At 45.8% G+C, this 25,232-nt stretch overlaps 1 protein-coding gene, 1 long non-coding RNA gene, 1 other non-coding gene and 1 pseudogene across 3 annotated transcripts; 3 read left to right on the forward strand and 1 right to left on the reverse strand.

Annotated features, from left to right (window-relative positions):
* Nucleotides 1-418: 418 nt before the first annotated feature.
* Nucleotides 419-2,601, reverse strand: LOC117860297 (trimethyltridecatetraene synthase). Its single transcript, XM_034743565.2, has 2 exons — nt 1,337-2,601; nt 419-1,236 (listed from the first exon to the last, which is right to left on the reverse strand). Exons 1-2 carry the CDS (start codon nt 2,279-2,281, stop codon nt 610-612), a joined length of 1,572 nt encoding a protein of 523 aa, XP_034599456.1. The 5' UTR covers nt 2,282-2,601; the 3' UTR covers nt 419-609.
* Nucleotides 2,602-8,728: 6,127 nt separating this feature from the next.
* On the forward strand, nt 8,729-16,166 carry LOC117860821 (dimethylnonatriene synthase-like; annotated as a pseudogene).
* On the forward strand, nt 10,483-10,618 carry LOC117862320 (small nucleolar RNA Z247). Its single transcript, XR_004641968.1, has one exon. It is a non-coding gene; the product is annotated as a small nucleolar RNA Z247 (small nucleolar RNA).
* An 890-nt stretch (nt 16,167-17,056) lies between the features above and the next one.
* Nucleotides 17,057-20,464, forward strand: LOC140223124 (uncharacterized). Its single transcript, XR_011898567.1, has 2 exons — nt 17,057-17,758; nt 18,535-20,464. It is a non-coding gene; the product is annotated as an uncharacterized lncRNA (long non-coding RNA).
* The last annotated feature ends 4,768 nt before the right edge of the window (nt 20,465-25,232 follow it).

The following is a 25,232-nucleotide window of genomic DNA, read 5'->3' on the forward strand; positions in this document are numbered from 1 at the left end:
TCATTTTGCCAAAAGAAAAGTAAGGCAATTGCACCTCAACACGCTGACAAAAAAAAAATTCGTCGGCGCAACTGAAAATGGAGGAACCGAATGAAAGGAAAAGGAGCATGCAACTAAGAGGTAGTTAAGTTACTCCTTGCGCGTTTCAAATTATTGGTCGTTTTGGTTTTTCTAAATTTATAGACTTTGTTATACACTTAGATATACTCTATGTCCAGATGCATAATAATATCTATGTATCTAGAAAAGCTAAAATGACCTATAATTTGGGACGGAGAAAGTAGGTGCATAGCTTTTCTAGGTACATAGCATTTAGTATATACGTAGATACACGTTATATCTAGATACCTAGTTTACTTATAGTTTGAAATGGAGGGAGCAGAAGAAAAGTCCCTGCTCCTGCAGCCTGCATCCCCCCTTGAAACAATTGGAACATTATATAACTATTTAAATTATTCATATCCTATATGGATACAATTGGCATAACTATGATCACACACTTGCTACAGTGACAGTGATCTACGATATAGATGCACTCTACACTACAATAATGTGAATAGCAGGAGCAAGGCCGATAACCTAGCATGCTCGCATAGGTCACGGTCCAAACTAGTAGAGGTGATCCGGAAGCTTGGGCTCAGGGATGGCCTTGAGATGGTCCACGCGCGACACGGATATCCCGAACTTCTCCTCCATGCTCAGCTCCTCCGCCACCACGCCGTCGGGGAGCCTCCAAGTGAAGCCGTGCAGCAGGTTCGCGAGAACCAGCTGCACCATCCTGAGCCCAAGGCCATGGGCGGGGCACATCCGGCGACCGGACCCGAACGGCAGCAGCTGCAGGTGCTGCCCCTTTACGTCCACCTCGCTCCCGACGAACCGCTCCGGCCTGAACTCCTCCGCAGCGTCCCCCCACACCGCCGGGTCGCGGCCGATGGCCCAGACGCTGACGAGAATGCGCGTGCCCTTGGGGATGTCGTAGCCGGCCACCGACGTGTCCTCGCGTGACACCCGTGGTACAAGGAGCGGCACCACCGGGTGAAGCCGCATGGCCTCCTTCACGACGGCGTCAAGGTAGGGGAGGCTCGGGATGTCCCCCTCTGCGACTAGGCGGTCGCGCCCGACCACGCGGTCCAGCTCCTCGGTAGCCTTGGCGAGGACGTCGGGCTTCCTGAGGAGCTCTGACATGGCCCACTCCATCGTCACCGACGAGGTGTCGGTCCCGCCGGTGATGAGCTCCTGCATCCATCGTCGTCGTGCAAGAGCAAGATGCTGTTGTTGATCTTTTACCGATGATTAGCAAGAGAATACTATGCAACTCGTTAGTCCAAAGTGTTACCAGAATGGATGCCTTGACGCCGTTGCGGTCGATGGGGACGTCGAGGCTGGGGTCGTCGGCGAGCTGCAGCAGCAGGTCGACCATGTCCTTGGGGACGAACGCCGGGCCCTCTCTCCGGCGCCGGTCGTCGTGCTCGCGGAGCACGTGCTCGACGAACGCGTCGAACATCTTGGCCAGCCTCTTCATCCTGGCGACGTACCCGTGTGGATCGAACCAGCCGAGCCACGGGACCATGTCCCCGACGTGGAGCGCGCCGTTGAGGAAGAAGATCTCCTCGATCATCCACCTGAACTCATCCGGCGTCGCGGCCGCCGCGTCGGCGCCGGCACCCTCGCCGACGTACTTCCTCCCCAGCACCATGCGCGAGACGACGTTGAGCGTCGCCATGAGCAGGTGGTCCTTTAGCACCACCGCGCCACCGCCGCCGGCGGACGCCGCGCGGAGGTCGCGGAGCATGGCGCGCACCTCGTCGGCGCGGACGCTCTCCGTCAGCCGGAGCTGCTTGGCGCTGAGGAGCTCCGTCAGCCACAGCTTGCGGAGCTGGCGCCAGTACGCGCCGTAGTGGGACCAGAGCATGCCGGAGTAGTTGTAGACGGTGTACTTGCCGCAGGCCATCCGCGGCCGGTCCAGGAACGCCAGGTCCTGGGTCCTGAGGAAGAACTCGGCGGCGTCGACGGATGAGGCGACGACGACGGGGAAGGAGCCGAAGCGGAGGAACATGAGCGGGCCGTGCCGCGCCGAGAGCTCGCGGATGGAGCGGTGCGGCAGCGGGCCGATCAGGTTCAGGTTGCCGATCACCGGCCACGGCCGGGGGCCCGGCGGGAGGTTGTGCTTGCGTGCTTGCCGCCGGTGGTGGCAGCGGAGGACGGCCGTGAGGAAGAGGACGGCGGTGGCCAGCAGGACGGTGAAGGTGGCCGCCCATGATGGGGGTACTGGTACCTCCATTATTGCAGACTGCAGAGTGCAGAGGCCACCGAAAAGCTTTGCTTGCTTGATTGACGCACTGTGGTAGACGATTTGTAGTTTTGTACGAGGGGTAATGTGTCAGATCGATGTAGACAACTCATATTTATCCCAGACATGGAAAATCTTGATTGTGCCATCGTAACTATCAGATGCGAACTAAGCGTTGCACATCGTCGACGCTTGCACGATTATCTCTCTCTTTCGCTGATTGTCCTATTGATACGATCCCGCTTGAAACAGACTCTATTCTACTTTGTCCGTTTCACAAAGTTCTACTATATTTCAGGCTAGGCTCCAAATTTGCGGGACATGCCATTTGCCATCTGAAAGACTGGAACAGAAGACTAATGACGGCATTTGATACAAGTCATCGGGTTGGTAGAAGAAGACAAATGGTGGCGTTTGATGCTGGTATGATTGCCACCTGTTTCTTTTTAAGTGGTGGCCCCTTTTGACATTTTTCATGCCACCAACTATGCTATTATACAGATGTCTGAATATTCGTAAATACATGGTTCACCTCTGCAACTTATAAATATGCTTTCGAGTTTTGGGGAGTCTTTCATGGATGCTCGACTTCGAGGAATTTATTATTAGGAGGAAAGTTGTCCATTGGGGAAGCAAACAAATTAGTTTGACAAAACCGTGTTAGTTTTTTTATGAAACAGGAGGGTTCTCCTACTGGTTATTTATTATAAATTAAGATGTACAAAGTCGCATAGGAACAATCAGAAAACAAAGAAAGAGACAAAGAAAATCATGAAAATTACAACTGCTGCCCTAGCCATATGGACATAGGGTGTTTCCTTCCTTAACTCTGAGCATAACCAGAGTAAAAATCAAAGTGAAGCGCGCCATGCAGGCTTGAACTAATGGCTGAATTCCTTTGAAAATCATATCATTACGAGCCATCCAGATACTCTAACACATGATAATAATAATATCTCCATAGAGAAAAGCACCAGTAATTGGATCCTGAAGCTGGTAAGGACCTCATAAGGTTCCTCCATATCATTAATAAACATCCCAAGGAGAATCCAGCATTCCTAAGCAAAGGGGCATCCAAGGAGTAGGTGATAGAATTTCCTCTGCTCCCCTGGAACAGATAACACAGTCACACGAAGGTAGGGCCATATTTTTCCTCTTCAGAATATTTCTTGTACTTAGTCTGTCTTTTAAAACCATGTTAGTGTTGTGGTTGTGGCAGACTTCAGTGGAGAGCCATTAGAGATGGGTAGACGTGAGATGGGGTAGGTGACTTAAGAGGATTCTGTTACCACACACTTTTTTCTTGAAACACAGTTTAGATACGTTACTTGAGAAACGAGTTTTAATACCGGGTGGGAATCTTTTTAGTACAATTTTTGCAACCGGTAATAAGAGTTCGGTACTAAAAATGCCATCCAAATTCAATCTACTTGGTATTAAAACTCACCTTTAGTTTACACTACTTGAGAAACGACTTTCCATCTAGCACGTTAGTACCGGTCAAATTTAGACCCAGTAAAGTTGCTTCCCCTCAGAGGTCCGGTTGATGTTACCACCCAGTACAGAAGGATCTTCCACAGATTATTTCAAAAGGAAAACATATCTTATCCAATCACATATGCTGCAAGGCTAGATGTCTCCGGTTCGAATTTCACGCACCACACACGCATATATTTCACATGAAAAATTGTGTAACTTGTGACTTACGCGTGTGTCTTGATGCTCATTATTGACACACTTTTAGTATCATTTGAATAGTATTTCCACGCATATTCTTATACTAACTCACCACTTGGCACCTAAAATAACCCCATATTCGCATATGTGTTGTGTTTTGAACCATATTGCAAAATCACAGGAAATGTGATATAAATGAAGGGTTTTTCTACAAGTTGGATTTGGACCTAGACTTTGGACGACACAAGAAGTCTACACGAGAAAGACGAGGACTAGTGCAGACCAAAAGAGGGTAGGCCGATCGGTCCAAGACCCATAGGCCGATCAGCTTGGACCAATTCACCATCCAAATGCATCCACATTCGATGAACCATCATTCCAGATGACTTAGAGGCGAAGTATGTGGTGAATTAGCAAGTCAATCTCGTGGTCAAGCTAAGGGAAACTCAAGATTGGAAGGTCAGAATGCCCTCAGAAGCAATAGATCTTGCACAAGGCATATCTCCCTCGTCTGGATTTCAATTGGGGCGAATTTGGTATCTAAATTGCATAGCTCAAAAATATCTACAACATTCAAATAGAAAGTTTTGGCGTTTGAGGGCAGGAAGGTGGTGAAATCTTAGGCCGATTGGCCTAGCCCATTTCTAACCCCGATCAACGTGCCCTTCACCCCATGGCACCTCTGGACTATAAATATGCCCAATTTTCATCAACACACAGAATCCATCCATCAGAACTTGGCGAAACCTAGGGCATTAACCAGAGGGAGCTGATGGCCGCCATAAGTCTTTGAAGTTGTCTAGGAGATGGCTTAGGCCAAACCCTAGCCGCCATGGTCTCCCTACGTGGTTGTGCCATGGTGGAGTTCAGGAGCTAGTTATGATCATCAATGGTATGTAATCGAAGGTGATGATCTAAATACATCTATTATATGAGCAATGTTCTTCTTATCATCCGATCTGTTAGCGACTCAATGCCTCCTTTTATGCTTTCCGCTTATCATGAATATGCTTGTTCCTCAGTCTAATTCATGATTAGACTATATAGCATGCTTTATGTAATTATGGTAATTAGATCTAGTATGTTGACCCTTCTTGATAGCTAGACATGTTCATTTATGTTCGTGCCCTTAAACTGCCTACACCGATAGGGGGGATCGTGACAGGATCTGCTTCCGTGTAAGGTGGGGGGTTTTCGGGAGGTTGACTGAAGGTAGTTGTTTAAAGATTGCTTTGGATGAGATGCATGATGTACTTGCTCATTGGCTGGAACTACAACTAGAAGATGATAGGCCCTTGCTACCCTTGGTGGTGTTATATTATATATATCTATGAATGCGATCTACCCTTATTCATGGTATCAATCTTTACAACCAGTTTGCCTTCATATGCAATCTATGCTTCATGTTCGGATAGATCCATTAGACTAGATAGAAAACCCTAGCCAACTTGCTGTTGACCCACGGATTGATAAACCTTAGATGGAATACTCTAAGAGAAAAGCTACGATGATCCATTTGCTTGCGGTTCATAAATTGGTACGCTAACTGTCGTCAACAGTGTGTTGGCCTCCCGGGGCTTTAAAATATTTTTCCTTTATTATTTGGGCACAAAACATAAAATATTTTTCCTTTATTATTTGGGCACAAAACACTACAGGAAAAGTATCCCATCTCACCAACGCCGCACATATGACTGGTAAGAAATGCTTTACTTTTGAAGTATCACATGGTGGACCCATTAGTACCAGGTGGTAACATGAATCAATACTAAAACCTACCTTTTTGGAAGGGGGGATGGAAACTCTTTTTTCCTAATAGTGAAACATTTTAGTACCGGTTGATAATCACCACTACATAAATAGCTTTATTTCACCAACGGTCAATCAACCGCCGATTTTAAATGAACTGAAGGTGATGTATTTTTACTGACGGGTTTGGAGTTGTTGGGGGCATCAATAGTTAGAAACGGCGGTGATGCTATCTTTCACCGCTGGTTGGTGGCTAAAACTGGTGGTGAAAGTATCACTATCTGGTCATAAGTAAGCCCGACAGTCATAGCCTTCGGATCCGAAATATTTATCATCTCTGATTTTGACCGAAGTTACGTCCGCTCCTTCTCTCTCCTCTCACTCTTATCCATTCGCTCCCCTCCTGTCTTCCCATCCGCTTCATTCTCTCCTTTCAGGTTCTCTCTTATCCACATCTCCCTCCTCTCTCACTACACTTTTCTCCCCCAATCCGCGCATAGTCCCCGACGCCGAGCGTCGGTCGGGCCTACTCTGCTGCCCCTCCTTTCCCCCCTTTCTAATATCGGTATTAGATTGATCTGATTTTCCGGATGCTGATCACATGCCGATTTGTCTTTTTGATTCGTATGACATACGCACGGGTCATCTTCTTCGACACGAGCGCCACTCGGCATCTTTTCGGGTGGATATGTGTCGTCAGCCTACAAGAAAGTCAATCGTCGTGCTTCGTCCATTGCTGGCGTCAACAAGCACGCAGCCGGGTCTAGTTCCCCGACCAATCTGGCAAGGCCAGGCTAGCCGGCTCTTGCCTGCCAAGGCAGGTCGCAAGCAGGGTACACGGTGCGGTACAACATGTTGCACAGCACACCCACTACAACGATGCAAAATTCCAATGAACGGGGTGACGTCAGTCAGGTGATTACATCTACGGGTCAACAACAGATTTAGTTTCAATTTCCTCCTTCAATTATTCAATTAATACTATTTTTAAACTTTGTTTATCTAATGAGATCTCCGATTCTTGTTTGGGCATGGGTCATGAGGGGGTTGGTGCACCTATATGTATAGCAATGCAACGACTCGGCACTCTTGCAGCAACTACGTTGTCAACACCTTAACCTCAAGTGCCTCATACACCGCTACGGTCTCGACTAGTTTGCTTCATTGAAAGCCGTTCGGCGACCACTCCTACCACCCAGACCCGGCATCAGCTTCGTCAACAACTGTTCACCGATGGCAGTTCACTCGGGCATGACGCTGATTCCCCGACTCGATCACGAATAAAGCTAAGTGTTATTTACAATTAAATATTTTACGGCTTCCGTATACCTACATACACCTCGGCTCCTCCATGTCTCTATGACTTTCGCCGACCACCTTGGATCCTCTGTATCTCTGTAACTTTTGCCGACCACCTTGGTCGCACCCCGACTGCTTATACAGCTTGGTCTGTCCACTACACGGGCAGTCGGGGGCTACACCCCACGGGTGCCCAGCTCATGCTGGTGCTTTTCCGCACAGTTCGGACTGCTTTGTGGCTTGTCCATCCCTCTTAATGGTTGCTAAAGTACTTGGGTAGCACACGCCTTAATCCATGAAGCCTGACCCTCATGTGTCGCTTCCTGCTAAGCACGCTCGAGTCTGCTCGGCAACACCCCGGTAGGGTCAGGTGCTTAAATGTAATGGGCTAATTACTCAGAAAAATTACCTAGCCTACAAGAGCAGGATGCGCAAGAGTTTACTTCTACAATGAATCAAACTTCTGACTTATTCAATCATTAAATATTCTACATTATGCTACATAATGTTTGCATTGTGTTTTTACAGCTTAGAAACTACTCGGCGTGCCTCCTGCCGCTCGGCCGACCTCTCTGGATCGGGCAGGAGGTGACTCGGTGCACTTCTGCCACTAGGCCGACCTCCTAGGCTCGGGGGCTCAGGGTGGGAGGCGACTCGGCGTGCCTCCTGCCATTCAGCCGACCACCCAGGCTCGAGGGCTCGGGGCGGGAGGCAACTCAGCATGCTTTCGCAACGTGGCTGGCTCCTAGCCTCAAGGGCTGAGCACCGCAGACAACTCGGCATGCCTCCTGCCATGAGCCGACCTCCCAGGCTCGGGGGCTGGGTACAGGAGGCGACTCGACGCGCTTCCAAAGCTCAGCCAGCTCCCAGGCTAGGGGGTTGGACGCAGGATCTCATTAGACGTGCGTCCATGGTGTTTACTCAAGGAAGAGACTACGAGATCAAGGATTTTTCTTTGAGCATTGCGCAGCTTCTCGGCAACCAGACGACGAAAGCACTCGGGCGAAGCTTATCCAACTCGGCATTTGTGTCGGGTTGCTGTTCAACTCCACAGTGCTCGGGGCTACAGTTGGCGCGCCTGGTAGGGGCGATTGTGAGATCCTCCCCAATGAGCTCGATGGCATCTCGCCCCAGCGTCAACTTCCCCGAGAGCATGAAGGACATCCTCGCCAACCCGATCTAGCTTCACTTCGGGACCATGCCGGCGGATCCCGATTCCACCGCTTCCTCCATCGACTCGGCATCCATTGCCAGCTCGGCGTCCATTGGATCTACGCTAGCAGAACAAGACCTCCACACAAGGATCATCGCGCCGCTTGCCCAGCAGGTCGGCAATCTCTCTCTCAGAGAGGGTAGCACACATCCTCACTGCAACCCGCCCACCCACACCCTCCGACCTGATCGCAGGGCTAGATTGCATCAACAATACCATTGCTGAGTGCATCAACCTCTTCGAGATGGCGCTACGCCCAACAAGGTCAACGCAGGGTCCTTCCCACGTCCCTTTTGGTCTGAGGAACTCGGCTACCGTGTTTTCCGCGAAACTTGCGCAGTCTCTTCAGATCCATTTCGAAGACCCATCCCGACCCACCTAGTTTCTGAACTGTGGCGAGTTCCAGATCCCCCGCATCGTCTTGACTCCAAACCCTTATGGAGACGACGTCGAGAACAACTCCACCACGCCAGATCGCGAAGCCTTCGTGGTGTCCGCCGATGATCCACCCATGGATGGCACAACCTCTTCTCATGAAGAAGGTTGCAATGCCAAGAATCAGGACCGTGCAGTACGATGCCAACAGGAACAAGCCGACACCCAGCAATGCCAGCAACCTGATCATGGTGATGTTCAACGTCATCTTGCGCATGGTGCTCGGCAGGAAGTACATCGGCGAGGGGGCCGGCACCGATGCCGCCACGACGCCGGAGGAGTTCAGGTGGATGATTGAGGAGATCTTCTTCCTCAATGACGTGCTCCACATCGGGGGCATGTTCCCAAGGCTAGGCTGGTTTGACCTGCACGGGTACGTCGGCAGGATGAAGAGAGGTCGTCCAAGATATTTGACGCGTTTGTCGAGCACGACGACCGACGGCGGCGAGAGGGCCCGACGTTTGTCCCCAAGGACATGGTTGACCTGGTGGTGCAGCTCGCCAACAACCCCAGCCTAGATGTCCCCATCGACTGCGACGGTGTCAAGGCTTTTAAAGGATAGATATGTTTCTTCTAAAGAGTATTGTGGAAACACGTCAAAAGAATATAAGGGATATGGGTATCCCATGAGTCCCCACCAACCAGGCTACTGGCCGGCCCTGGCAAGTTGGCCCGTCCGACCATAACATGCGGGCTAAGAATGTGAAGATACTTGGAGCACAAGTCAAGGAGGCCGGGCGATTCAAATCAGCCCGAATATTGCGGGATAGTTGTTGTAATCCGACTCAGATTGCTTTCCATGTAACAACCGACTAGGTTAGATTCAAACCGACTTGTAATTTTAGGTCGTCAGCCTATATAAGGCGGCCAAGGGCGCCTCCCGAGGGCATCCCATCCGATCTAACCTCTCTGCATACCATACCATCAATACAATCAAGCAAAACACATGATGTAGGGTATTACTCTCCGAAGGCCCGAACCTATCTAAACTTTCATGTTCTCGTGATTACCTTCAAGTTCTTAGTCTCACAATCCTCCCTGCCTACAAAATAACCATTTGGGTAACCCCCTGGTGGATTGCCGGGTTACTAAATCTGACAAAACATGATGACATTGGATACATAGATGCATTGGCTAAACCTTGAGCAGCAGATAGATCTTGTATAGATCGAGAAGGTTTAAACCATCTGTGCCTTGTATCACACATTGTAATCAAATTCTTGTAATTTGTTGGGAATTTCCCCTATCATGCAGCCGTGCGCATGCCTAGGTAGGCAGCCATGTTCACATAATTACCATTACATCTTTCATGGTATCAGAGCTACTTCCTCAAAATACATCTACTACCATGCCCTCCAGTTCCTCATCATCATCGTCAAGTGCTCTCGGGCCGCCCGTCTCCGAGAAGCTCACGTGAGAGAACTTCATCCTTTAAAAGGCCCAGGTGTTGCCACCGTCCAGGGGTGCTCGTCTCCTCGGCATCCTTGACGTCTCAATTCCAGCACCACCAAAAACAATCCATGATGATAAGAAGAACGACGTCTTCAACCTGACATACGAGATCCGGCTGGTGCTGGACCTGCAGGCACTCGGCCATCTTGTCAACTCCCTGTCGTCCACAGTGTTGGCTCAGGTAGCTACGTTGACATCGTCGTCCGAAGTTTGGGCGGCATTGGAAGACATGTACTCGGCACAATCATGTGCACGAGTAACCAATCTACGGATGCAACTTGCAATCCTAAAGAAGGGAAGCATGAACATCGCGACATACTTCAACAAGATGAAGGCCATAGGAGATGAAATTGCTGCTGCGGGGAAACCTATCGACAATGATGAATGATATCTTTTATTTTGAATGGCCTTGATTTTGAATACAATCCCATTGTCTCCTCTATCTTGGGCCGGAGATCCCATCTCTATCAATGACCTTTATGCTCAAGTCATGGCATATGAGATGTACCTGGACATGTTTGATCAATGTTCAGGTGGTCACTACCAATCCTCGGCGAATTCAACTTCTAGAGATTGAGGAGGCTTCAACTCTCGTGGCCTTTATGGATCCAGTGGAAGTTGCAGGCGAGGGATAGGCAGCCGCAGCTCTGGAGGGCGTGGCAATTTCTCCAACAATAGCAACTCCTCCAATAGCAACTTCAGATTTAGAGGACAGTCAAACAGACCCTGGTGTCAGATCTGCGGCAGGAACAATCACACCGCTCTTTAATGTTCGCACAGATTTGAAGAAGATTTCCAGTCATCAAATAACAGCAAGTCAAGCTCTGCCGCCTATGGTGTTGATACTAACTAGTATATGGACAGCAGTGCGACTGATCATATTACCAGTGAATTGGACAAGATGACAGTATGTGACAAGTATGGTGGCCATGATCAAGTCCATACAACGAATGGTTTAGGTATGAAAATTAGAAGTATTGGTCATTCAACTTTACATACCCCAGCTCGCAATCTTTTATTGAAAAATATCTTGCATGTCCCTAGCGCTCATAAAAGTCTTGCTTCAGTTCGTTGTTTTGCCTCTGATAATAATATATTCCTCAAATCTCATCCAAATTTTTTCCTCATCAAGGACTAGGCAACAAAGAAAACTCTTCATCAAGGCAGGTGTGAAGGAAGCCTTTATCCCTTAGTTTCAAGCTCTTCTGAAGCAAGCACAAGTAAAGTAGCGTTTGGAGTCAATAAGCCGTCCGTGTATAGGTGGCATAGTCGTTTGGATCATCCATCTTTTCCTATTGTTAGGCATGTTCTAAAGAACAATAAATTGTCATTTCTAGATGATACTAGTAGTAACTCAATTTGTGATCCTTGTCAAAGAGCCAAGAGCCATCAATTACCTTATGCAAATTCAAATAATGTGTCTACTTTTCCTCTCCAATTGATTCATTCTGACATATGGGGTCCAGCTCCAGAATCTGTTGGTAGACATACATACTATGTGAGCTTTATTAATGACTATAGTAAATATACATGGATCTATTTGCTTCAAAATAAGTCTAAAGTTTTCCAAGTCTTCCAAAATTTCCAAAACCTTGTTGAGCGAAGTTTGATAGGAAAATTTTATTCATGCAAACAGATTGGGGAGGAGAGTATGAGGGATTGCATTCCTTTTCAAGAAAATTGGCATCTCCCATAGAGTTTCATGTCCTCATGCTCACCAACAAAATAGTTCTTGAGAAATAAAACATAGACATATAGTAGAGGTTGGGCTTGCTCTTCTTGCAAATGCATCGATACCCTTAAAATTTTGGGATGAAGCTTTCCTAACCGCAACTTATTTGATTAATCTTTTGCCTAGAAAAATCATCAATTATCACACGCCAGTAGATCTCCTTCTTCAAGAAAAACCCAAGTATGCTTCTCATCGTGTCTTTGGGTGTGCATGTTGGCCAAATCTTAGGCCTTTCAGCACAAGAAAACTTGCTTTCCGCTCAAAAAGATGTGCCTTTATTGGTTATAGCTCTATTCACAAAGGATTCAAGAGTCTTGATATTCCTACTGGTCGTGTGTATATCTCTCGTGATGTAATCTTTGATGAATCTGTTTTCCCTTTTGAAACTCTCCATGAAAACACTGGTGCTCATCTTCGTCAAGAAATTCTTCTTTTACCAGGTCATCTTTTGAATAATAGCTTCGGGGATGTAAGTTGCAATACCAATACTACTGATGATCATAACCCAAATCGTTGCTCTAGTGTTGTGTCACATGTGCAAGAGCAACCTGGAGAATATTTGGCGCAAAATGATGCCTGGATTGCTCAAAATGGGCAAGAAATAGGAGGTCTTCCATACGATAATTGGAATCCTGCTGGCACTGGAACCGGAGATGATGCACCGGCGCCTGCAAGCCCTGAATCCCACGGGGATTTCCCTGCCATCCGTCAGACACCGTCTCCGCGCACGCCGCACCCTGCGCCTGACGAGCCGCGTGGCGGGTCGCAACAGGCGGGCCAGTCGAGTCAAGCGGGCCGTGCCGCGCCAAGCCAGCTGCGACAGGCGGGAAGCAGCCCTGAGTCACCGCGTCGAGCGTAGGGACAGGCCGACTCCATGCCCGCCCTCAGCACCGCGCCCACACCGCATGCAACGTCCGCCTCGGAGTTAGCGAAGATCCTTCCCCTGGGATCTTCTGCGAACACTACTCCGGATTTAACTTCAGCAACACCAAATACTCCTCAACCAAGGACAAGATCTCAAAGTGGCATTGTTAAACAAAAGCAATATACTGATGGGACTATTAGATATGGTTTCTTTTCTTCTATAGGAGAGCCACATAGTCTACAGGAAGCACTTGGGGATCACAAATGGACAAAAGCAATGGAAGAGGAGCTTATGGCACTTCACAAGAATAAGACTTGGCACTTGGTTCTTCCCTCTAAAGGTAACAATCTCATTGATTGTAAGTGGGTGTATAAATTAAAGCGGAAAGCTGATGGGAATATAGATCGTTATAAATCAAGATTGGTCGCTAAAGGGTTTAAACAAAGATATGGTATTGATTATGAAGATACTTTTAGTCGTGTTGTGAAGATAGCTATTGTTCGACTTGTGCTAACTATAGCAGTCTCAAGAGGCTGGTGTTTGAGGCAGCTAGATGTACAAAATGCGTTTCTTCATGGTGTTCTTGAGGAAGAGGTTTACATGAGACAACCTCCAGGCTTTGAGGATGCAAAATTTCCAAACTATGTTTGTAAGTTGGATAAAGCTATTTATGGGTTAAAACAAGCTCCGAGGGCCTGGTATTTAAGGTTGAGCTCAAAATTACTTGATCTTGGGTTTAGAACATCCAAGTCTGATGCATCATTGTTTATCTACTCCAAGTTGAATACAACTATATTTATGTTTATATATGTTGATGATATCATAGTAACAGGGTCATCTATGGATGCGGTTTTAGCATTACTTAAAGATCTACGAGCAGATTTTTCTCTTAAAGATTTGGGAAATCTGAATTATTTTCTTCGCATTGAAGTCAAACCAACTCAGAGAGGCATTATATTGTCACAAACAAAGTATGCTTTGGATGTGTTCAAGAGAGTTGGCATGACAAATTGTAAGTCTTCTTCAACTCCTTTGGCAGCCTTAGAAAAATTATTCTGTCAAGATGTCACTTTATTATCATTAGAAGATGGTATAAGATATCGTAGTATTGTTGGGGCCTTGCAGTATTTACCGCTCAAACGTCCTGATTTAGCTTTTGTTGTTAATAAAGTGTGTCAATTTCTGCATGCTCCTACAGCTGTTCATTGGGCGGCTGTTAAAAGAATTCTGAGGTATGTGAAAGGGACACTGAATATTGGGCTTGAGATAAGTCATCCTCTACTTTGATAAGTGCTTTTTCTGAGTCGGATTGGGCTAGTAGCATTGATGATAGACGGTCCACTGGTGGATTTGCTGTTTTATTTTGGTCCGAATTTAATCTCGTGGAGTGCTAGGAAACAGGCAACTGTGTCTAGATTAAGTACTGAAGCAGAGTATAAATCATTGGCCAATGCTACAGCTAAAACTATTTGGGTAGAAGCATTACTGTCTGAATTGGACGTGAAATTAAAGGAACCACCTTGCCTATGGTGTGACAATCTTGGTGCAACTTATTTGTCAGCTAATCCTATCTTTCATGCACGAGCTAAACATATTGAGATTGACTTTCGTTTTGTAAGAGAAAGGGTAGCAAGGAAGCAGTTAGAGATTCGCTTTATTCCATCTAAAGATTAGTTGGCTGGTTTCACCAAGGCGCTTCCAGCTAGGGAGTTCGAAAAATTCAAAGTCAATCTAAACCTCAGAAGTAAGCCCGATTAAGATTGAGGGAGGCTGTTAAAGAATAGATATGTTTCTTGTAAAGAGTCTTGTGTAAATACGTCAAATGAACGTGATGACATTGGATACATAGATGCATTGGTTAAACCTCGAGCAACAGATAGATCTTGTATAGATGGAGAAGGTTTAAACCATCTGTGTTTTGTATCACACGTGTAATCAAACTCTTGTAATTTGTTGGGAATTTCCCCTATATTAACATGTAGCCGTGCACATACCTAGGTTGGCAGCTACATTCACCTAATTACCATTACATTTTCCAAGGCATCCGTCCAGGTAACCCACGCATTAGACTGACACAATTTGTAATAAATTGGCAACCATCTGTAAATTGTAATGGGTTGATCAACAAAGTTTAAGCCTTAATAAGCCTCTGAGTGCACAACGACGCATTGTAACAGGAGCTCATCACCAGCGGCACGGAGACCGCTTCTGTGACAGTGGAGTGGGCCATGTCGAAGCTCCTAAGGAAGCCCCAAGTCCTCGCCAAGGCCACCGAGCAGCTGGACCGCATCGTCGGCCGCGACCTGCGGTCACGGAGGGGACATCCCGAGCCTCCCCTACTTGGATGTCGGTAGGCCATGTGGCTTCACCCGGTGGTGTCGCTCCTGATACCACGGGTGTCCCATGAGGACACGTCGGTGGCCGGCTACGACATCCCCAAGGGTACGTGCATTCTCGTCAGCGTCTGGGCCATCAATTGCGACCCGGCGGTGTGGGGGGATGCTGCGAAGAAGTTCAGAGTTTAGGGTTCGTCGGGAGCCAGGTGGACATGAAGGGGCAGTACATGCAGCTGCTGCCGTTCGGATCTGATCGCCGGAAGTGCCCTGCTCATGTGGGCTAGGGATGGTGCAGCTGGTCCTCGCGAACCTGTTGCATGGCTTCGCGTGGAGGCTCACCGATGGTGTGGCGCTGGAGAAGCTGAGCATGGAGGAGAAGTTCGGGATACACGTGTCACGCTTGGACCATCTCAAGGCCATCCACTGGTAGAGAATTAGCCTTTAGTCCCGGTTGGTAAGGTGCAAATCTCCCGAAAATCCATCCGGGATAAACCAATCGGGACAAAAGGGGGATCCTTTTATCCCGGGTCACTCAACCGGGACAAAAGACCCCACCGGGATAAGGAGGCCCCCCACACGCGCATGTCGCAAGTCACAAGTCACGCGATTTTTCACGCGAAATATGCACGTGCGCGCTGCGTGGGATTCGAACCCACAACCTCCAGCCTCGCGCGTAGCTTCCTTGCCATCCCACTTACACAGCACATCTGACTATATAGGGATGCAATCCTTTTGTATTAACTCGTGGGGGACCCTTTTATCCCGGTTGGAAACACCAACCGGGATAAAAGACCCCCCTTTTATCCCGGCTGGTATTACAAACCGGGATAAAAGGCTCTCGACCCTTTTATCCCGGTTGGTGTTACCAACCAGGATAAAAGACCGTTGGTGTTTCAAACCGGGATAAAATGTCTCTCAGGGTCTTTTTTTTTCACTAGCCTTTGCAACCGGGATAAAAGGTCCTGGTTGGTGAGCCCCCCACCAGTGACCGAACTTTAGTCCCGGTTAGTGAACCTTTTGTCCTGGACCAACTTTAAACCGGGATAAAATGGGGCGCATGGAAGGTGAATTCTCTACTGGTGATCCCTGAGCCCAAGCTTCCGGATCACCTCTACTAGTTCACGCCATGAACCATGCGCGCATGCTTGGTTACGCCCAAATGCAGATTGCGGTGTAGAGTGCACATATATCATATACTAAGCCATTTTCGTTGTTTTCTACAATAGAACTTTTATGTGCAAATGACTAAGTGATCATTTTCTTATACTTGGACAATTTCATATATACAACTTATTTATTTATTCTTCAATTTCCAGCAGGACAAGTGGCTGGAAACGTTCTGAACCAGCGGTCATTTTCACAAGCCATGCGTCCTTAACGCAATAGGTACAATAATCCTAACTGGGCTTAACAGAACACGACTTCATCCACGGACTTGGTTGGATTCATTCCATGTTGGGAAGAGTCACGGGTCGGGCCGGGTCGCATTTCGGCTGAGCTTGGGCCAATTGAACGAGGCCTAAAGCTAGAGACTAGTGAGTGAACTTTTGGAGCTCTGCTACGTGATCGCGTCGCCTGATTGCAACAACTGAATCCAATCGTTTATATTTCCGGTTGGGTTATGATATATATTGTTGGCTCAACGCCTCAACCTAAAGCATTGCGTTTCGTTTCTTGGAAAAGGGTTCAAGAACGCAGGATCAGAAAGGAAGAATAGCCTCCAACGGTGAAGCTTCGTCTCCCGCAGGTCCTCGTCGTGGTACTCGCCGCTCTCCCCCTTCCCCGGTATACCCGCAGCGGCAACGCCGTCGCCGCGGTTGCGGTGCACGTTGCCGGCGCCGCGGAGATGCATGGCAGCGGTCGTTCCGGAGGCTCGTCGTCGCCGCGCCGAAGCCGGTGCCAGCCAAGAACGCCAGGCCGTACTTGTAGAACGCCATGTATCGATCACGTTGGTTGATCGATTGACAGGGGGAGATCGAATTGAACGCCTTCGATCAGGCTCTAAAGCTGGTAGCTCTCGATCTGAGTTCGCTGCAACCTCGCTCAGATTGACTCTGATGGATGGATGGATGAGCAGAAACGAAGATGATGAGCAAACGTTGTCTTCGCTCAGATTGACTCTGATGACCGACGGGGTGTAAATAAAGTTCGGAACGGATTATTATTTTAAAAAAAGAGTTAAGATAAAAAATGGTAATGACTAGTAGATATCTACACATATCTACTGTTCATTTTCTTGTCCACGCGTGATCCAGAAACTTATCCTCTGCCCCGTGGCCTCCGACTGCCCAGCACTCCAGCAGCCATTGCACATCTTCCTCCTCTTCCTCTCGAATCCTCTCGGAGCCCGCAAGGTAGGTTTGGGATTTCGATTTTCGGTTGCCGACGGGCTTAAAGGAGATGGCCGTCGGCGGCTACGGGGTCGCCGCCGACCGGGCGGTGGTGGACGGAGCGCGGCTCTCAAGCGCCGATCTGTTGAATACATCGGGTGCACAAGTAATTTCATCCCATTTCCCTCTCTATTTCGCTTGCAACTCGCTTCGTAGGCTGGTATCTGTTCTAATCCCCTTCCAATTTGTGTGCACGCCGACCACGAGGGCTTGCAGATGAGAGGTAGCTTCTTTCGCTAACGAGGGGTCCAATCCCCACCGCGACACGCACTGGTGAATGGAGGTCAGCTCGTTGGCACGGATTCTGTCGTCCCTATCAGGTGCGCAAGTAATTTCATCTCATTCCTTCTAGGCAGTTTAGACCCTCGTCTAGGGTTCGGAGGCTCGTCATTTTTTTATCTGCATGTCCATCTCGAAGTCATGAGCTTGTGAAATGTCTAGGGACATGATTCATGGCTAATTTTTTAGTCTGGCTACGCTTAGACAATTTGCTTGCTTACTAGTTCCATTAACACAACTTCACAAGTATCCAGTAGGTATTCCGATAATTTTTGGGCACACCAATTTTACCAGGGACTTGACTTTCTGCACAGATATGTGTTCTCTGTGATGTAACCTGTGATTCACGTCAATCATTATTCCAAATTGTGGTTAACTGGCCTGCGACATAAGATGACTACAATGATTTCTATGCTAGTCCTATGCTGGTATAGTGATATGTCAGATTACTATCTCATATATGTTATTTTATTATTAGCAATATCTAGTGTAAGAGTACTAGCTTATGGTGTGTTATTTAACTGAAAAGACTCGTAATAGGCATCTAAAATGCTTAATTGATATCATTAAGATGCGTACTTAATATTAACTAAAATGATTTATGGTAGGTTGCTTTATGATATTACTAAAGAATTTTCCTTTGATCATTAATTGATTACGTGATCAGTATTGAAAATCTGGTATATGCAAGCATGCATTTTTCATATGCAGTTCCTTATGTATAGACCAAGCACTTTGTGGTGGGGAAATAATTTCTCATCATTACTATTTGTGGTAAAAAAAATTCTTATTAATCCCCTCTTTTTGCTCTATGCAGTACGCCATGGGAACTGCAATGGTTCATATATCGATGCTCGTACTTATCATTTCCGAAGTATGTTCTATTTTATCACCTAACATCTCAATATTGTTCACCTGGCAAATTCTAAATATTTTCATGTAGACTGCCATATTATTTCAAAATGCACATACTCTAGGTGATGCTTGTAACTAAAAAAGAGCTTGAATTAGGAAACGTTATGCATTGCATCCATACAGTAGTTCAGTACTATATATCTTAGGGGGTGTTTGATTCCAGTTGCTTATTTTTAGCACATGTCATATTAAATGTTTAGATACTAATTAGGAGTATTAAACGTAGACTATTTACAAAACCCATTACACAGATGGAGGCTAAATGGCGAGACGAATCTATTAAGTCTAATTAGTCCATGATTTGACAATGTGCTGCTACAGTAAATATTTGCTAATGATGGATTAATTAGGCTTAATAGATTCGTCTCGTCGTTTAGCCTCCATCTGCGCAATTAGTTTTATAATTAACTCATATTTAGTCCTCCTAATTAGCCTCCGAATATTCGATGTGACACGGACTAAACTTTAGCTCAAGGAACCAAACGCCCCCTTAGGGGAAACCTGCCTAGTGAGTGTAGACTTCATATGCTGCTATAGGGTTTTGATTTTTTCCTTTTTTGGAAAAAGTTCAAATACTTCCTTCAAGTATAGCGAAAGTCTAGATAGCCCCCTAAACTATGTTTTGGTTCAATTTACCATCTAAACTATAGTATTTGGTTCAACTTACCCCATAATGCAATTTGTTCTTTTTGTTTCTTTATACACAAGTTGAATTTTAATTTGAGACTTTGTAGGATGGTAGTGGACATCATAATCTATATTAAAAAATATTTTATGAATCTTTACTCATTATTTTTTATGTAATTTTGTATCTCAAGGATAAATTTTATTATTAAATATCCTACCTATGAAAATAATGATGAAAAATTCATGATATATTTTTCTAACGTGTCTTATGATATCTGCTACCATCTTGCAAAATTTGAACTTAAGACTCCACTTATGCATGGAGAAACAAAAAAGACAAATTATGTTAAGGGGTAAATTGAACCAAATGGCATAGTTTAAGGGGTAAACTGAACCAAGAAATACTTTAGGAGGTTATCCAGACTTTGGTTATACTTGAGGGGAGTAATTTGAACTTTTTCCTTTTTTATCATAACTACCAGGTTATCAAAATGTTAGAACATTATAGGATTTCTAAATCTGTTAGCTCGAAATAGTTGCCAAGTCCATATGCATTTCTTGCGTATAGTCCAAACACTTTCTGTCAAATATCAAAGTATTTGTATTCCCAAATGATCGTAAGCATCTTAATAGCATCTAATAGGCACTTAAATAATATACGGTAAGCATTTCAGCTGTCCATTTTAAGTAGTTTTCTCATACATTTGTTCACAGTTAAAGTGCTATTCTTAGCCAGGCAAAAAGTGTTGTTCTCAGTTAGTAAAAATATTATTCTTAGTCAAACCACTATTATTAGTTAGGGAAATTAATTTTTTAGTTGGGTAATTGTTTTGCTAAGAACAAGCAAAACAATGCATTTGCCTAGGAAAGTTTCTGATTAATATATTTGGAGTGGATCTGTTGATTATCGGGATACACAAGGTAGTTCTTCACCCCATCCAACTTTTTTTTTTGCTATTTTTATAATTTGCTACTAGCTGCTAACTGATTAGATCTTTTTTTTCCTCATTGTATGGCAGGTCATGAAAGGAGTCGTGAGATGCACAGCACCATGAGTCATGATGTTCAATTTTGCATGTGAAGTAAATGTAGATTTTAGCAGAGGAGGGGGAGGGAAATCTGTTTGTGTAATTAGACTTTATAAACCAAATTGCACGCAGTTCTGAATTATACAAACATTAGGTATAAAATTGCATGTTAGCTTTTGTGGTTTCTGGGAAAACTTGCGTTGGTCTGCTGGGCATCACCGGTGCAGCACTTCAGCCTTTGGGTGTGCAGAAAAGGCTGCAATGGCAGTTTTTTTTCCAAAAAAGGGAAGCGGACAAAATGTTCACGCCTCTAGTTGCCATAAAAGGAACGGCCGTACGTTAGCCGGGTCCATAAAAAATTCGGCAGATGAAGGTGTGATTCATCTCGCATAAAAAAAAACGCAGCGACAGTAATTTCTTTCATTTTATTCATTTTATTTCATGAACTCCTGTAAAAATTAGTCGTGTAGATTCCTTCTAGTAGAATCTATCTACCCGATTCGAGCCTCTAACTCAGCGTGTTTCTTCGAATTACAACTAACTAACTTGTACGATGCCCGTTAACAGTGAGGTTCATGCAGTGGCATCAGCCTTCGGATCTGTTGGCCAAGTCTCTCGAAAATATTTATATGCATGTGAGCGTTTAATTTGCGTTACCATATTTGAAAAAAAAAATAGTCCAGAACCAACTAATGATCTATAATAGTCAAGAATATGGAGCTTATTAAGTAGGTAACAGCTCTTCGTGTTGTAGAACATTAAACACACAACGTACTTAATTATTGCTCTGCTCCCATTTATTCCAAAAATAAAATATGTTAAGTATTCTCACAAAACATATATGAAGTAGTACAATACATACACATGGCCTCCGTACAAACAACACATTATTACAGCCTTACAAAGCACACACACACAAGCTAAGCATTAGCAAGTGCCAACAATGTAATTGGACATGCTGAGCACTGGAAATCAGAAGTGGCAACAGCAGAAGCTGGCTTCTTGTTCTTCTTCACGGCGCGGTACTCGCCTTCCTCCGTGTCCCTGTGCCCACAGTGTCGAACGCAGGATTTTAAAATTGAGTGTACATAGAGTAGACAATAATTGCTCCACCAAATACTGATCCTAATGTCTCCGCGGACAGCCGACCGAACCACCCTCTGTCGGAGCTCAATCGCGCTGCCCTCCGCTAGAGCTTGACCACACTGCCCCCTTGTGCTCTTCGCCCGTGACGTGATTTCGACCTGGCCACCCGTGCGCTCGCCCGAACGAGACGAAAGGGCATATAGGGAGGCAAGGTAACGCCAAGATCATAGTCATCCGTGCGGCGATTCCAACCCCATCAGCACAACGTCTACTGTTGCGGACTGTGAAACAATCCGTCCCATTTCTTTCTATCTATCCTACTAAACAAAGAAACTAGGATCGTCCCATCCCGTGAAGAACCAACCCATCCAAAAAATAAGATGACGTCACATCTTGTACTCAAATTAAACACATACTTAGCTTCTTTTTTTAAAGGTCATTGCCAAGATCTTAAATATTTAAACACTTGAGAGGAAAAAAGAATGGGGAATTAGGGTGGGGTTTGCAGGCGTCCTAGGAAAACCAATGATGCAACAGCACCTTCGTACGGCCAGCACAAAGTAGTCTAGCTCAACAAAGAGGGATGCTAGAACGCTTTGGAGCTTTTGAGCAGGTTATTTCTCTTGTTTGAGCTTAAGTATATATACAATTGTACCCAAATATGAATATACATGTGTATGTATGCTAAGTATATTTTTTGTCTACATTATTGGGTTCGCCCCTGCCTGCCCACATCGCTGCTGGGGCGGAAGTGACCCGGCGCCCCAGATCATCGCCACCGTCACGGTGGCCACCGCCCCAGTGCCGGCGCCAGCAGGGGCCGTGGCGGCGGCGGTCGCAGCAGCGCTCTCTGCGGTGCGCCATGGCGGCCCCGAACCCGGCGCCGGCGAGGAAGATGAACCCGTACTTGAACAGCACCATGGATTGCTCCGATCCCAAAACTTGTAAAAGTGAAAATACTTCAGACAGCACAGGTCAGGTAAAGCTCCCTGCTGTGCGTACGTCTTTCGTTTGCTACGAACTCACTGGTGAGCTTCTCTAACTTTTATAGTGAAGTGTATGGGTAGGCTGCCGGTCTCTGCTTCTGGCTTTGCTAACTTGGTCCCTCGTGCAAGAAATAAAGCTGAAATACCAACGTGGACAACAAGTACCCTCTTTGGTCTTTGCCTGGCACTTCCAAATGTTGAGTCGTTGACCTTGGAAAAATCAAATGTGGCCGAGACGGATTGAACTTTCATTTTAGGCCCAGAGAAAAGGCTGATTGGGCTGGGCTACGCGTTGTTATTTGTGGACTACCAACCGCCTCGGAATATGCTGCAAGCCCAGGAGTCCTCCGGGCATGCAACCGACCTAATTAGAAATCGATCCATATATACAAGACGGCTTGAGGTTGCCGGCATCATCATCCAGAAATCAAACCGCTAGGGATCGCGGAAACCTGCTAGGTTTGATTTGATTTCTCGCCGATCCCCAACCCGCAACGCCGGCCATGTCGCTGCTGTCCGCCGTGTCACGACCCAAAAGTTAAAAACAAGTTTAACATGTTAACATAAACATTATGAGTATCATTTGTGCATAATTGAGCGTCATGACCACGCATTTGTTTAAGTTCATATAATTATATTTTATTGTTGAATTAAAACTTGTGAAGCAACTCAAATTTCTACTATGCACTGTGCCTCATGTTATTTTATTTAAATACTAGGTGCAATGTGATGATTTTACAGTAATTTTACTTAATTTTTCAGTGGTGCTTTCTTGTGTTAAAAATTTATTTAAGTTTCAATTTTACCTATTTTCTTTTGTCAATTGCGTGCAAACCTGGTCAGTTCTGGAGGTGATTCTTATGGCATTGTGTTCTTTGTGATTTTATCTTTCAAATGAGTATTTTTGGAAATTTTTGGGTGCCGGGTTGTTTGAGTGGTGAAAGTGGGACGGTTTGAAAATAGGTCGAGCCCACGCGTCAGCCTCCTCTTTCGTGCGTGCGCGCCCGCCCGTTGGGTAGCGCCGGTGGCGCCTGCCCTGCTGCCGTCGCCAGACTGGCCACCATGGTCGAGCCGACATGAAATTCCGCTCCTCCTTTATATGCCCAACGCCGGTGCTCCCCCAAACCTTATCCCCTCCTCCACCGTTGCCGCCGCCACCTCCAAGTGCCGCCGCCGCCTTGCCGGCTCGATTCGCCGCTAGCGGTGAGTCTCCGGTCGATTCCTTGCCACTGGAGCTCCCTCACGATGCCACGCACCTGTTTTGCCTCTCACCTCCCCTTCCCTTTCCTCGTGCAAGGCGCTCGCCGGCCACCTCCGTTCGTTGCTCCGCCACCACCCCTGGAGCTCTGCCGTGCCGCCTCCTCCTCATCGCGGAGCCCCTGCTGGTGATCTCTACCGCCTTGGGGCACTGTCCCGCCGCTCTCCCCGCCGCGCCGCGCCATCCCCCACCGCCGGCCAAGGCCACGGCCGGCCATGCGCCGCCAGCCCATGCCTATGTGCGCGCGTGGGTGTTGTGTGAGAGAATAAAGAGAAGGAGAGGGGGGTATGGGGAAAGTTTTAGAGACCCAAGTGCAAGAGTACAATAGATCTAAGGGTCTAGATGCAAAATGACCTCGGTTTCCTTTTGTTTCCTAGAGTTAAATAGCTGAAAACTTGGGAAATGCATAGAAATATGTAGAAAAATGCTAAATGTGAAACTTATTTTGCTATGTTCCTATTGATATCTAGTTTATTTCAAAAATGATTATGTGTATGTTCCTGTTGTATATCTAGTGCTATGATTTATTTTGTTCTAGATTTGTTAAATGCTTTATAAATCATGTGGTGATCCAAAAATTATGGAACCAATTTTGTTAGCTTCAATTTATCATGTCTGCTTCATATCTGCAACTTGTATTAGTGGAACCTATGGTTTTAATGTTGTTTTAAATCTAATACTTGTTGTTGTCTTAATTTTGTTATTTGCATGATAATTAGTAGAAAAATGATACAATGTTAAAACCACTTCTGTTAGCATGTGTTTTCTGTATAGAATCGAGGGAAAATGATGTTTATGTTTCTCTAGTTAATTTACATGCCTTTTATGATTTAATGTGTTTAATGATAGTTTGTATTATTTATTTTATACCTCATTATTGAAAATAGATTTTAAGGTGAATCCAACTCTCATGATCATTTTTTGTGTGATCCTCTATCAGTGTGATTTATTTCATAATTGTTGATTAATCAGTGATTTGAATCTTGCAAATCGTGCTTGCTAGTGGATTAATCATTTAAGGTGATCATTCCATTTAATCTTGATGATTGGTTACTGTTGTGGGTGTGATTGTTCTGTCAATAATTCATTCCTTACTGTTTCTATTATTTTCCATGCATTTCATGAGCATTTGCACTCATAGCATCATCTCTAATGCATGCATGCATTTCATTCATTTTAGAGAGCGACTTTTCGGAGCACGTGACCGTTGAGCCCGAAGCAGAGGCCGAAGTAGAGGTTGAATCCGAGGAAAACCAAGGCAAGCAGCTAAGCATATTTGTCTCCTACTTTTTAAAATGAAATGGTTACTATGTATCGCTATGGGTTGCATGTGGATTATGTTATTGCATTATTAGAACCTATGTCTTTGTTATTATGACCTCCCTTGCTTTGTTATCATATACCTTGTCGCTCGAGTAGTATGTGTAATAATGAATTAATCTTGTTAATTGCTTAGCCATGCTTAGACATAGAATGATCACTTTGGTAAGGCAATGGCTATAGGTTAATCAACACTGATTCTTATAAGATTCTCTAATGTTGTTGAATAAATGAACATGATGGTTAATTGGATACGAGATTTGAGCGGTGTGTAGGGTCCCGAGAATGGAGTCTT

Source organism: Setaria viridis, chromosome 6, assembly GCF_005286985.2.
Source record: "Setaria viridis chromosome 6, Setaria_viridis_v4.0, whole genome shotgun sequence".
In the NCBI taxonomy this organism is placed as follows: Eukaryota; Viridiplantae; Streptophyta; class Magnoliopsida; order Poales; family Poaceae; genus Setaria; species Setaria viridis.